Source organism: Bicyclus anynana, chromosome 22 (assembly GCF_947172395.1).
Source record: "Bicyclus anynana chromosome 22, ilBicAnyn1.1, whole genome shotgun sequence".
In the NCBI taxonomy this organism is placed as follows: domain Eukaryota; kingdom Metazoa; phylum Arthropoda; class Insecta; order Lepidoptera; family Nymphalidae; genus Bicyclus; species Bicyclus anynana.
The window spans coordinates 13,448,333-13,459,966 of record NC_069104.1 but is presented as its reverse complement, the minus strand read 5'-3'; the positions used below and the strand labels follow the sequence as shown (position 1 = coordinate 13,459,966).

Below are 11,634 nucleotides of genomic sequence, written 5' to 3'. Positions count from 1 at the left end.
AATTTTTTTTATGGTGCTGCATAACAGTCTTTATAGGTTCTGCCCTTATCATAGAATATAATAATGCTGTAGACTGATTTTTCTTTCACAATATTTGAGTATTTTATTTATATTATGTATATTTAATTATTATATTCACTTTTTAGGATTGAAATAAAATAACAATGAAATGTTAAGATCATTATTGTGGTCAATCGATACAATGAAAATGAATAATCGATTTTTCTCGCCGCTCTTTGCCAATGTCAACATTAACTCAATGACAATGACATTTGAGTTTTGAGTTTGACATTGACATTCATTGTAAAATGAATGTCGGATGTGGACGCGTTGTTTATTATTTAACCGCAAATAACATATTTACCGTAATTTCTATTCTGTAAGACGAATTTATTAAATTAGTAAAAGTAAATAATGTCGTCGTTACAGAAAACTATAATGAAGAATAAACTGCCGCCGAAAATGCCTCGGACATCTGGCATATCGAAGTAAGTTAAGTTTATGAAATCAAATTATATTTACAAATCGATTAAAGTATAATAAACATTGTGTTTTTAGATTGTTTTCGATCTACCTATTATCTGTATTTAACAAAATCATGTTGAGTTTTGAATAAATTGTATGTAAAATTACATTTTGAAAATGCTGTAACTAACTTGGTTCTGGACGACTGAATACTGAAAGGTCAAAGGAATATGCCTATAAGTTCATCTGAGACGTTACGTGTTTAGTTGCGTGTTATTGATTATGTTTGTAATATTAAGATTATGTCTAACAAATTGTACCATCCCTGCTCTTTCTCTATCAACTGGTACAAGCTGGTGTATAGGACTGGACTCATATATTTCAAGAACACTGTTGATATTACACATTTTAGTAGGATTCTATTGAATTTCCACCAATGCTACTTAATGCCCAGCATAATTATTTTATTAATTAAGTAGGTGTTGCTATTTTTTTGGTTATAAATTTATTTTTATAATTGATAATGAAATAATAATCGTAAAGTAAGAATAGAGAACTTTGTCTCGTAGACTGGCACCCTTCAGTGGGGCGCGTCGTAAGGACTACTCCCCTGTGGCGTGGAAGAATTACTTTGACAAGTATGTAGATGTGGAGCTAGAGGTGGGCGTGTTCAGGGTGTACCTGTCTCCAGAGCCGGAGCATCCCGACCAGCCGAGGATTGTCACTCTGCACGGTGGAGGATACTCGGGACTCAGCTGGGCTTTGTTCACAGTAGGTACAGCATAGCATTATCGCTTAATATGATGATCCCTCTAACTTATGTTTTATTAAAAAAAATTGTATTTAATTGTTAAAGCTTCCAGTAGGCCTACAGTGCAACCAAATAATGTATCTTTTGAAGATAAATAGACATTTTGTCCATTTTCTGTGAGATATGTCACTGGCTAAATACTAGGCTGATAAAGATTCAGTCATTAAGCTCACATCATATCTCTCTTGTGTTAGTGTACTGTACCATTAGAATATTAAGACATTCTCAGTATAATATCTCCTGTAGAATGCTTGCATTAAGATGACATTGGCTGCTGTGATGAAATGCATTTGAGAGCACAATACCTATTATTTTACCCTTAAGATGCAAATTAATCAAAACAGACTTTTTAAGGTTTTACTTTTTATGTAATAAGATTTAATCTAAAATTACAAAACCTTCTACATTATATTGTATTAAGTGTGGATGTATTCCAGGAAGAAATAGTCAGCCTGATCAACTGCCAGGTGGTGTCCATGGATATCCGCGGGCACGGGGAGACCAAGGCTCTGGACCCTGATGACTTGAGCATTGACACACTTGTAAAGTGAGTTGACATCTTTAATAGTAAATCAACATCTCATGATACAGTCACATAGAGTTAGTTGTGCATACTACAATCTGATTGCTGCTACAGTTTTGATGGCCTCTGTGGCGAAATGGTATGCACAGTGGATTTACAAGACGGAGGTCCTGTGCTAGATCCCCGCTGGGCTGATTGAGGTTTTCTTAATTGGTCCAGGTCTGGCTGGTGGGAGACTTTGGCTGTGGCTAGTTCACCACTCTACCGGCACAGACATACCGCTAAGCGATTTTGCATTTTGGTATGATGTCATGTACAAACAGAAAGGACTGTAGATTACCAACCTCCTAACAAGTTAGCCCACTTCCATTTTAGCATAATCACTTACCAAAACGGTATGATAATTTTGCCCAGGTATTGGTACAATGGCAGTAACAATTAAGAAGCTTAAGTGGAAGTGGACAGGACACTTCATGCGGGATAAAAGGGATAAGTGGACCAGGGATGTGACAGAGTGGTATCCTAGGATAGGAAAAAGGAAAAGAGGTCGCCCCTGCCAAAGATGGGAGGATGACCTCAGACAGACAGCAGGAGACACATGGAGAAGGAAAGCAAGAGATAGGGAACTATGGAAGTGTCTGGAGGAGGCCTATGCCTGAGGGCAAGCTGAAGAAAAGAATCAGTGTCAATGATATGTTACAATAATATTATGTTTATAAAGTTCAGTAAATAAAGGCTTTTATTATTATTATTATATTATAATTATTATTATTATTGGTACAATAGTATAGCTCTGTGAAGACAGGTTTTGTTTTGAAAAGTTTTGTTATATCTTATGAGTAGAAAACAAATAAAAACCTGGCAGAATTTGGACTAGGACCAAGGCAGGTGCGGAACCCTCGTAACTTTAATTTTAGGTTTTCGACTAATTATCAACATTATCTAATAACATTACCTGACTTTCAAAAGAGCTAGTAATATGCCTAATTGAAATAAATGAATTTTGACATTGACTCATCTATCTTTTCTTTCTTCCAATCCTGCATTGGGGCAGTGTTGTGGGCCTAAGCTCCAACTCTCTTGTGTTGTAGCGACGTGGGCGCGGTGCTGCACAAGCTGTTCCCCGAGCTGCCGCCGCTCGTCTTGCTGGGGCACTCCATGGGCGGCGCGGTGGCGGTGCGGGCGGCGCACCTGCCCTCGCTGGAGCCCGCGGTGCAGGGCGTCGCTGTCATTGACGTCGTGGAAGGTACTGTGGACCGGCTAAATCTATTATTCTTAAGAAATCTTCATTAGAAATCAAATAATAAATGAAGAGTTCCTTAAAATATTACCGATATAGCTCATTGAGTCGTGAATCAAAAATGCCAATGGGTGGGTACATAAGTCAAAAGACTAATGGAAATTGTTATCTCAAGGGGAGACAAAATGCTTAGTAACTAAACTAAAAATGAATAAACTTATTTTCTTTCTTCTTTCTTTCTTAGCATTCTATGTAAATATTCATCTCGCCTTGCACTTGCCTGGTCCATTGTGTGGAAGAGTGAAATATTATAGCAGAACCTGTTTCTTGTGTTCTGGGTGTAGAGGAATTGATGACATGCTTCAACACACACCTTCACTTGAACTTTGTCTGCATGGTAACTACTACACAAAGCCTAGCTATTCTGTTGTCTGTTTCTCTTATTTTTAATACTTTTGTCATTAATGTTGATGTCAACTAACAATAAATGAAAATGCCAGGGACCGCTATGGAGGCGCTGGCCAGCATGCAGAGCTTCCTGCGCAGCCGCCCCACACACTTCAACAGCATCGAGCACGCCATAGAGTGGTGGTATGTGTTGTTATTTGTATTGCTTATGATTTTTAGACAAACAAAAAAATATTTAATTGTAACTTAAAAGGAAAAACAAAATAACTAAATGAAATCCGTATCATTTAAGCGTACCTTTATATAACTGCAGTATCTAATTGAGCTGAAAGCAATGTGTTATGGTTAAATGTATATCCGGCTCGAAGGACCATAAATTCGCACTTTATATAGTGATATAATTTGTCCTCGCGCTTAGGAATTATTTGTAATAAAATTTCTTACATAATTTAATATTAATTATTAGATAATTTTATAGTAAGCCACTAGATGGCGTAGTACTACTAGCACTACGCCATCTAGTAGCGAACATTGAACTGACGAGTGTTTGTGTGCACGCGGCGGCAGCGTGCGCAGCGGACAGGTGCGGAACGTAGAGTCGGCGCGCGTCTCCATGCCCAGTCAGATCGTCAAGTGAGTCTATCGTATTATATGTACTTTGTATTGCCTGTTCCATTTGGTATAAAGATCTCTCAGCTCAGCGCACATCCTTTAAATATACAATTCTATTGGAATCAGAAACTAATGCCAGAAAGCAATGGAAACCTTTATATAATGATTTATTTATTTTGCTATCATAACCTTTATTCAAAACTGAAGTGAATCATCATGTCAAAAAATTAGACCATTTTATTGAGGAATATTAAATATTAATTAACTATTCCAGTTGCGAGACGGGTGAACTGGCTACAAACGAAATCGAGCAATACCAGAGCGCGCCCCCCTCCCCGCTGCTGCCCAACACGCGCGGCGTGCGCGCTGACGTCATCGCGGAGGAGGGCGACGAGGGGGACGGCGCGGCGGTGCAGGGCGCGGAGGGGGACGCCGCGCACTTCGTCAAGCCCGCGCCGGCGCCGGGCGGCATGAGGTAGGCAGATGGCGCTGCTCGCACGCTGACTCGCGCCAACGTGTTCATTATGTGTAACCGCGAGGTACCGTGCAGGTACCGCTGGCGCGTGGAGCTGGCGCGCTCGGAGCGGCACTGGTCGGGCTGGTTCCTGGGGCTGTCGGCCGCCTTCCTGTCCACGCGCGCGCCGCGCCTGCTGCTGCTGGCGTCGGTGGAGGGGCTGGACCGCGCGCTCACCGTGGGGCAGATGCAAGGTGCTCACTAGTGAACCCGCACCCCCCGCCTGGTACTACTCTTGTGTACCAAGAGCACTAACAATCAGCAAACTAAACTTGTAAATTTTTAATTAAGCTTCGCATTAAAAAAAAATGCAATATAAAATACATTAGTGTTCAATAAGCGCCATCTATATGTACAGGAACGTAACAAATGTTTGCGCAATAAGTCCGATAGATGTCATAGCGAGTCTATAAAAAGTATAGATTTACGATTCGTACAAGTACCTAAAGCGTTTTTTTACGTGTTTGTGTGTGTTGCAGGCAAGTTCCAGATGCAGGTGCTGACGCGCTGCGGACACGCCGTGCACGAGGACTCGCCGGCCGAGGTCGGTTTGCTCTGGGGGTTTCTATCACAAGCTCTAACTGAATGATCGAGCAATGATTGCGACAGGGTCTATCATTATCAATCCCTGCTAATCCTGATACAGTGTGGAGGGTCTAAACTTCAAATCCCACTCTTTTGTAAGTGATGCCTTGATCACACGTACCGAGCAAACGGGCGAGGCAGTGTCCTCGGCCGAGTACTCGGTACGTATAAACATATCGACGAGTGCTCGGCCGAGCACTCGGCCGTACGAAGCGCCGAGACAGTAGCTCGGCCCCCGTTCTATCTACTAGGCCGAGTGTCCACCCTCCCTTCCCCGCACTGTCTCGCTCGCTCACTCACCAGGTCTGAACGTGCATTGTCTCGCCACTCGGCCGACGGCCACATGATTATCGTTACGTCGCCGCCTTTTCTTATGATAATTTTCGTTTAAAACATTTCCAAATAAAATAAAATACACCATGTATGTTAGTAGTCAGTGTCAATGGAGTAATATTTTTTAACAGAGTCTCAAAATGTTTACATCGATCCTTTGAAACATTCTAAGGATGAACATCCACGTCGTCTCCAAATCCGACGTTGTTTTTTTTCTAATAATCGTTTTACGGTCCATCTTATCCGAATTATCTATACTAATATTATAAAGCTGAAGAGTTTGTTTGTTTGTTTGTTTGTTTGATTGAACGCGATAATCTCAGGAACTACAGGTCCGATTTCAAAAATTCTTTTAGTGTTAGATAGCCCATTTATCGAGGAAGGCTATAGGCTATATATTATCCCCATATTCCCACGGGAACGGGGACCACGCGGGTGAAACCGCGCGACGTCAGCTAGTAGTCTCAATATAACTGAACTGACTGCTAATTTCAAAACACGTGTGAACAACCTCGCTTACATCACTGTCTCGGCCGAGGAACGTTTTACTCTCTCGCCCGTTGACTCGGTACGTGCGGTCAAGGCGTGAGAGCAGGGCAGTGCTGCGGTGGGCTGATGTCGGCGACGTGTGCAGGTGGCGCGCGTGCTGGCGGCCTTCGCCCTGCGGCACCGGCTGACGGCGCCCACGCCGCGCGGCGAGCAGCTGCAGCTGGTGTCGGCGCCGGGCTGCTGACTGCCGACGTCGACAGCGCGCCGACACTCTGTCGACGCCTCCCTCCGCTGACGATCCTCTGGCTCCGCGACGGCGTGTCGACACGACCCTCTGCTGATTCCGCGCCGACGCGACGCACGCAGTCACATGGACTATCGAGCATTTTATAACTGGAACGCCGCTAATTTTTTTATAGTGTTTTTCCTAAATCATTACAACATTTATTTTCTTGTAAGATATAGTGTTAACTATAGTAGCGCCATCTAGTAGAGGTTGAAGGTACCAGTATGCTGAGGAGCCCGTTGCCGGTCAAACTTTGGACAATTCAAACATGTTTGTTAAACGATTTGATCGTCTGCGACAATAGATTAGCATTCGTTTCATGATGAAAAGGTCAATTTAGACAAACAAGTTAGATTGTTAAAGCTTATTCAGTATCTTTGACGTATACGATATTGAGATTCTATGTAAATGTCATCCGGTGCTTACTGGTACTTACAGTAGCTAGAAGACATTTGATGTTAGTTTTATTAGGTTGTTAATAAAGACTAAAATAGTAAATAGGCAGGCAGCAGGTTCCCTAACACAACGCTGTTCATATGCTGGTGACTAGTAAATAAAAAGATGGCGTAGTTAAAATTATTTTTTGTGTGAAAAAGTTGTTTTTTTTTTTGAAAGACTATTATATAGAAATAAAAATTATATTTATTATAATTAAATGCTAATTGAGAAAAAGTAGGCTATATGATGCTCAATATCTTCCAGTGAGAGCCCCGTTTAAATTGGTTCAACCGTTCTAAAAATTAGCCCAAACAGACAGACTGGTTGACAGAGTTGTTTTGTGTATAAGTATTAAGTATAGTGAAATCAAACACTTTATTTTTTTTTAATATATTGATTATTGTACTTAAGATAAGTTAAGTTGTCACTAATAATGTTTATCAAATGCTATTTTAGTTGAATTTGCAGAATATATCGAATAAGGCCTTTCCTCTGTCTGAAAACTGGAGTAACTTTTTCTAAATTGTTTCAAATTATATTTGACGTTTCTCACCAATAAACGTCAAAAATACAGCTATTCTTGAGTTTTGAGTATTTTCCATTTAGAGCAGACATCGAACCTACGGCTTTTGTTTACAGTAATGTTGTATATGTGTGTGTACAGTGAGATGTGTGTGTGTGTGGTGGTGTGCCACGCAAAGTATTAAAGTTGTTCTCAAAGTGTAATTTTAATTTATGTTTATAAAAATAAATAATTGTCAATAAAACCAATATTTTATTTGATCATCATAATTAACCACTCATATTCGACTCACTGTAGAGCACGAGTCTCCTTTCAGAATGAGAGGGGTTGAGGCCTTAGTTCACCACGCTGGCCCAATGCGGATTGGCAGACTACATAATATGTAGAGAATTAAAAATAATCACAGATATTTTATTTGAGACTAGCCTTTAATAATGCGACAGCTGGTCGACATGTTTGGGTAGCTATTTGTGGAGCTCAACTGACACGAAATTTAAACAAAAACGAATGTACTTTAGACCACGTGACTGAAGTAAAACTTCTTTTAGCTCTCTTTTTCAATGACCCCAAATCGAGCGTTTGTAAAGAAGTTTTAGTTTATAAGTCCCACTACGACGGACACAGTCGAACAGATAGATATTTATAGTTTAATTGCAGGTGTATAGTGAGATAAAAAAAACAATCGTTATTAACAAGCTTTATTTTCAACAAAAAGCAGAATTCCATACAAAACTGTAAACTACATTTGAATTAATAAATATTTCACTGGTAACGACTAGTAATAAAAATCACACGCCTTATTCAATACATTAAATTTGGGCAACACACATAATAGTATGAAAACCGGCATGAAGAATATATACCCTCATATGTTATTTAGTTGTCTAATTTTATGCTTAATTTTACTGTATTAGGCTGCCAGTCCACCGAAGCGGAGTGAGGCAGCGGAGCCGAGAAACGGAGAAATAGGAATACACAAAATTTCCACTCCCCTTAAGTGGACAGAGACTGCGAGCTAGTTTAAAATACACAATCGGTAAGCAGAGCGGCGTTAAATAAATTAATATTTAACATTTATTTATTTTTTATAATGATATTGCAAGCTGTAAGGTGGAATTTGGTGTTTATTTTAATAAGATCTGACTGTAACCAGAATTCGCAATAAATAAATTTTGATTTGATTTGCAATAGTCCGTTTCTCCCCTACGTTCCCTCGCTCCGCTCTGGTGGAAGGCAGTCTTATGATGTCTTTCATCTAGTTCATGGTTTTGTATGAAAGATGTGTTTGGCCGCAATTTAACTAGGCAGTCTATTTGCAATATGTAAATGTGAATATCTTCTATTATTTATTTATTCCAAATAAACAACCAATGAGGGTATATAATATTCCTTATACCGGATCTTAGACCATAAAAGGTTCTATGATATACCGTCAAGTGATACAGGGACTGTGTGAAGACCACTGGACCCACTGGTCTTTCAACTATTTCAAGAAAGATATATTTAATTTTATACTTATTAGAAAGTGTAAGAAATATTAAATACCTAATTACAGTAAAAATGTGAATAGGATACATAAATATTGCAATACCTATTACCGCACGTTTTTTACCATAACTATTGAAAAGTGCAGAAAAAAAGAAACTTATCTTAGGTACTCGTGGGGAACCTATCACTCAAATTAAATATCTATTACAAAAGGATTGCTTATTTTAATAATCTCTTGAAATAAAATTAATATCAAATAAATAGTACCTAGCTCTATGTATGTAATACTTTGATTCACAACTAACTTTAAATTAATCTTTTGAAGATTATTATCTGTTACAGTAGTGTTTGTACCTACATAGTCTTTGAGACTATCAATAAGTACGAAATACTTAAATAGTGCAGTATAGTAAAATAATATTATAAGATTAACTAACAGATATAAGCAGTTCATAATCTCGTCCCTATTTTAGTGACTTAATTTCATTAGGCATATTTTAAATCACAATTGTCATAACCAAAGTACACAATTATAAATTAACAAATATTTAAAGATTCCAAATAAATTATTAAAGTAACATGCGATTTCACATTATATTTGTGTATGTTACAGGCCAAGATTTTAGAATAGGCAATGCAGTCTTTGTCCAGTTATTATAATGATATAACTGGTTCTAAATCATTAAGCCAATGAGGCTGTCGGCTATCATACATTTTGTTAATAAAAATAACTATACGTACATTCGCAAGTGTTAAGTGCTACGACTCTCTACACAACATTCCATTTTGCCGTGTTTGTATTTTTTCTCTTTAGTTATCATAGTTTAGTTCATAGTTTAGTTCATAAACTACATTAGAGTGGACTTTTATGACCTGCATTAAATAGAGAGAATTCGAACCCGAGTTATACAAGATTTGTCGGGTACTTGGCCGGTGACAAGCAAGTTATACCTTTCACATATAAACGCCAATCGGAAGAAGCTCCCAGACTTTACATTCGCTATTACTATGTACGAGTCAATATTATATCGTTCAACAATATACATGACACACTTTGGTATCGCTAGCTAACTTAAATACTGCGGTTTTGACTCATGATGTGTTTACACCTGTTGACCCATCACGAATAGTCACACCAATATTCGTGACTCGAAAACTTACGATTTATAAGTAAATATTTGTATTACAAGTTTATGCGTTTACGTAAAATGAAAAATGACCTCGCGAAAAGAATCCCGTATTAATAACAACTTATTAAATAATGAATTTGATTCGGAAATTAATTGGCAAGACAACGTGGAGGCAGACATTAATATTTACATTAATTCAAGTTACAATTATTGGAAAATGCAAAAAAGTAAAAAATATTTCATATTCTGTACATCCCTGAGGAGATACGATCTAAGTAGGTGCGTTTCTATAAACAATGGAACATCTAAAATATTCCTTAATTAGTAACCGTGTTATCAGTGATCTGTACTCAATGAGTCTATATTTAGATTTGGGGGACACTGAACACGCAGAACTATTACTAGAATATACGCGCTTGCAATGTCTGCCAACAAGTTCTTTGAGAAAACGACTTTCAGATTTAGAGATACAATTTACTAACTAATTTCCTCTCGAGAAGACTACCTATAAGAAAAAAAATTGCTTCGATTTATTAATGGGAGAGATTTGTGCTAAATATAAACACGCAATGATCGTAGCGCCAGTAGCGCTGCTGCAAGCTCACACGGAGCTCTTCATCTCCTGCTTGACGCACGACTTGAACGCCTCCCAGCCTTCGTTCTTGGCGTACGACTGGAAATACAAACAGTTTTAAACTTAGCAAAACATGCCTCAATAAACTCAAACTTAAAAGTGATCTTATAGGATTTAAAAGGAATGTTCGGTGGCTTATAGCGACGCTAGACAAACTGATGAAAGAATGAAAAATGACAATTTACATCATCTGCTCAGCGGTGTCTACCATACAAACATAGTCACTTATATGTAATTAACATGTTGTGACTATATAAAAGTGCTTCAATAGTCTTCTAATGGATGGACCTAAACATGGTAAAGTTGATATTCGCAAGTGGTCAGTGGTACCTAATGACATAATTTACGCATTCATTTTTGCAAACAGGAAAAATCAGCAAAGTTATTAATTCTTTAAAGAAGTAGGCGAACGAGTTACTATTAAAATTAAATATTATAAAAATTGAAAAAAGTAAAAGATGAGACACCGAAAAGAAAAGAAGGTTACTCGTAGCATGAAGAAAAGCATTGTAGGTACTGAGTAAAGGAAGGTCATGAAGATGATAGTTGTCGAGCATGGATCATGAAATACATCTGTAGGCCTAACAGTCGCGTCAACACATATCTTTCGAAGACAAACCGACCAATTACGAGTCGAACTGGAAATAACGCTTTCTCTTTCAACACAACGCAATGAAAGGGAGAGCGATTGATAGATTCTTTATCGCACATAACAAATATATGAAATTGCCATATTCATTAAGAAATAAAGTAGATAGAAATATGCACAAAAGCGGTCTCATCGCTAATAGCGATTGTAAGATTCATGTAAAGAAAGCGAATAGTGCTACAATAAATATTAGTAGATGGGCGCACCTTGAACCCGCGGTGCAGGCGGTCCTTCATGATGGCGATGAACTCCTTGTAGCTGAGCAGGCCGTCGCCGTCCGCGTCGAAGATGGCGAACACGGTGCGCACCACGTGCGGCGACTGCGCCTGCCCCGTGCAGATGCGCACCGCGCGGTGGAACTCGTCTGCGGAGCGCCCTTAGCTTAGTCACTTCATCATTAGCTTGACTAGTACAAGACAATCTATACAGATCTAACGAATTCTTGAATAACTTCGCTTTATTTTTGATCTAACGATCCTTTGATATTTAACAAAAACAAAATTGCT

The 11,634-nt window shown here is 38.7% G+C and overlaps 2 protein-coding genes across 4 annotated transcripts in view; one reads left to right on the top strand and one right to left on the bottom strand.

Annotated features, from left to right (window-relative positions):
* Nucleotides 1–289: 289 nt before the first annotated feature.
* LOC112053069 (protein phosphatase methylesterase 1) lies at nucleotides 290–7,471 on the top strand. The gene is made up of 10 exons (XM_024092346.2): nucleotides 290–488; nucleotides 1,035–1,236; nucleotides 1,714–1,823; nucleotides 2,891–3,045; nucleotides 3,540–3,630; nucleotides 4,015–4,080; nucleotides 4,334–4,534; nucleotides 4,610–4,767; nucleotides 5,053–5,117; nucleotides 6,126–7,471. The coding sequence occupies exons 1-10, from the start codon at nucleotides 415–417 to the stop codon at nucleotides 6,222–6,224; spliced, it is 1,221 nt and encodes a 406-aa protein (XP_023948114.2). The 5' UTR covers nucleotides 290–414; the 3' UTR covers nucleotides 6,225–7,471.
* A 438-nt stretch (nucleotides 7,472–7,909) lies between these two features.
* Nucleotides 7,910–11,634, bottom strand: part of LOC112053071 (calcium uptake protein 3, mitochondrial) — a 77,300-nt gene continuing 73,575 nt past the window's right edge. For all 3 annotated transcript variants that reach the window (XM_052888466.1, XM_024092348.2, XM_024092351.2), the window contains 2 exons: nucleotides 11,335–11,492; nucleotides 7,910–10,518 (listed from right to left, as the gene is read on the bottom strand). In XM_052888466.1, coding sequence (XP_052744426.1) covers nucleotides 10,447–10,518; nucleotides 11,335–11,492 — 230 coding nt within the window. In that variant the 3' untranslated portion in view covers nucleotides 7,910–10,446. The remainder of the gene's footprint in view (nucleotides 10,519–11,334; nucleotides 11,493–11,634) is intronic.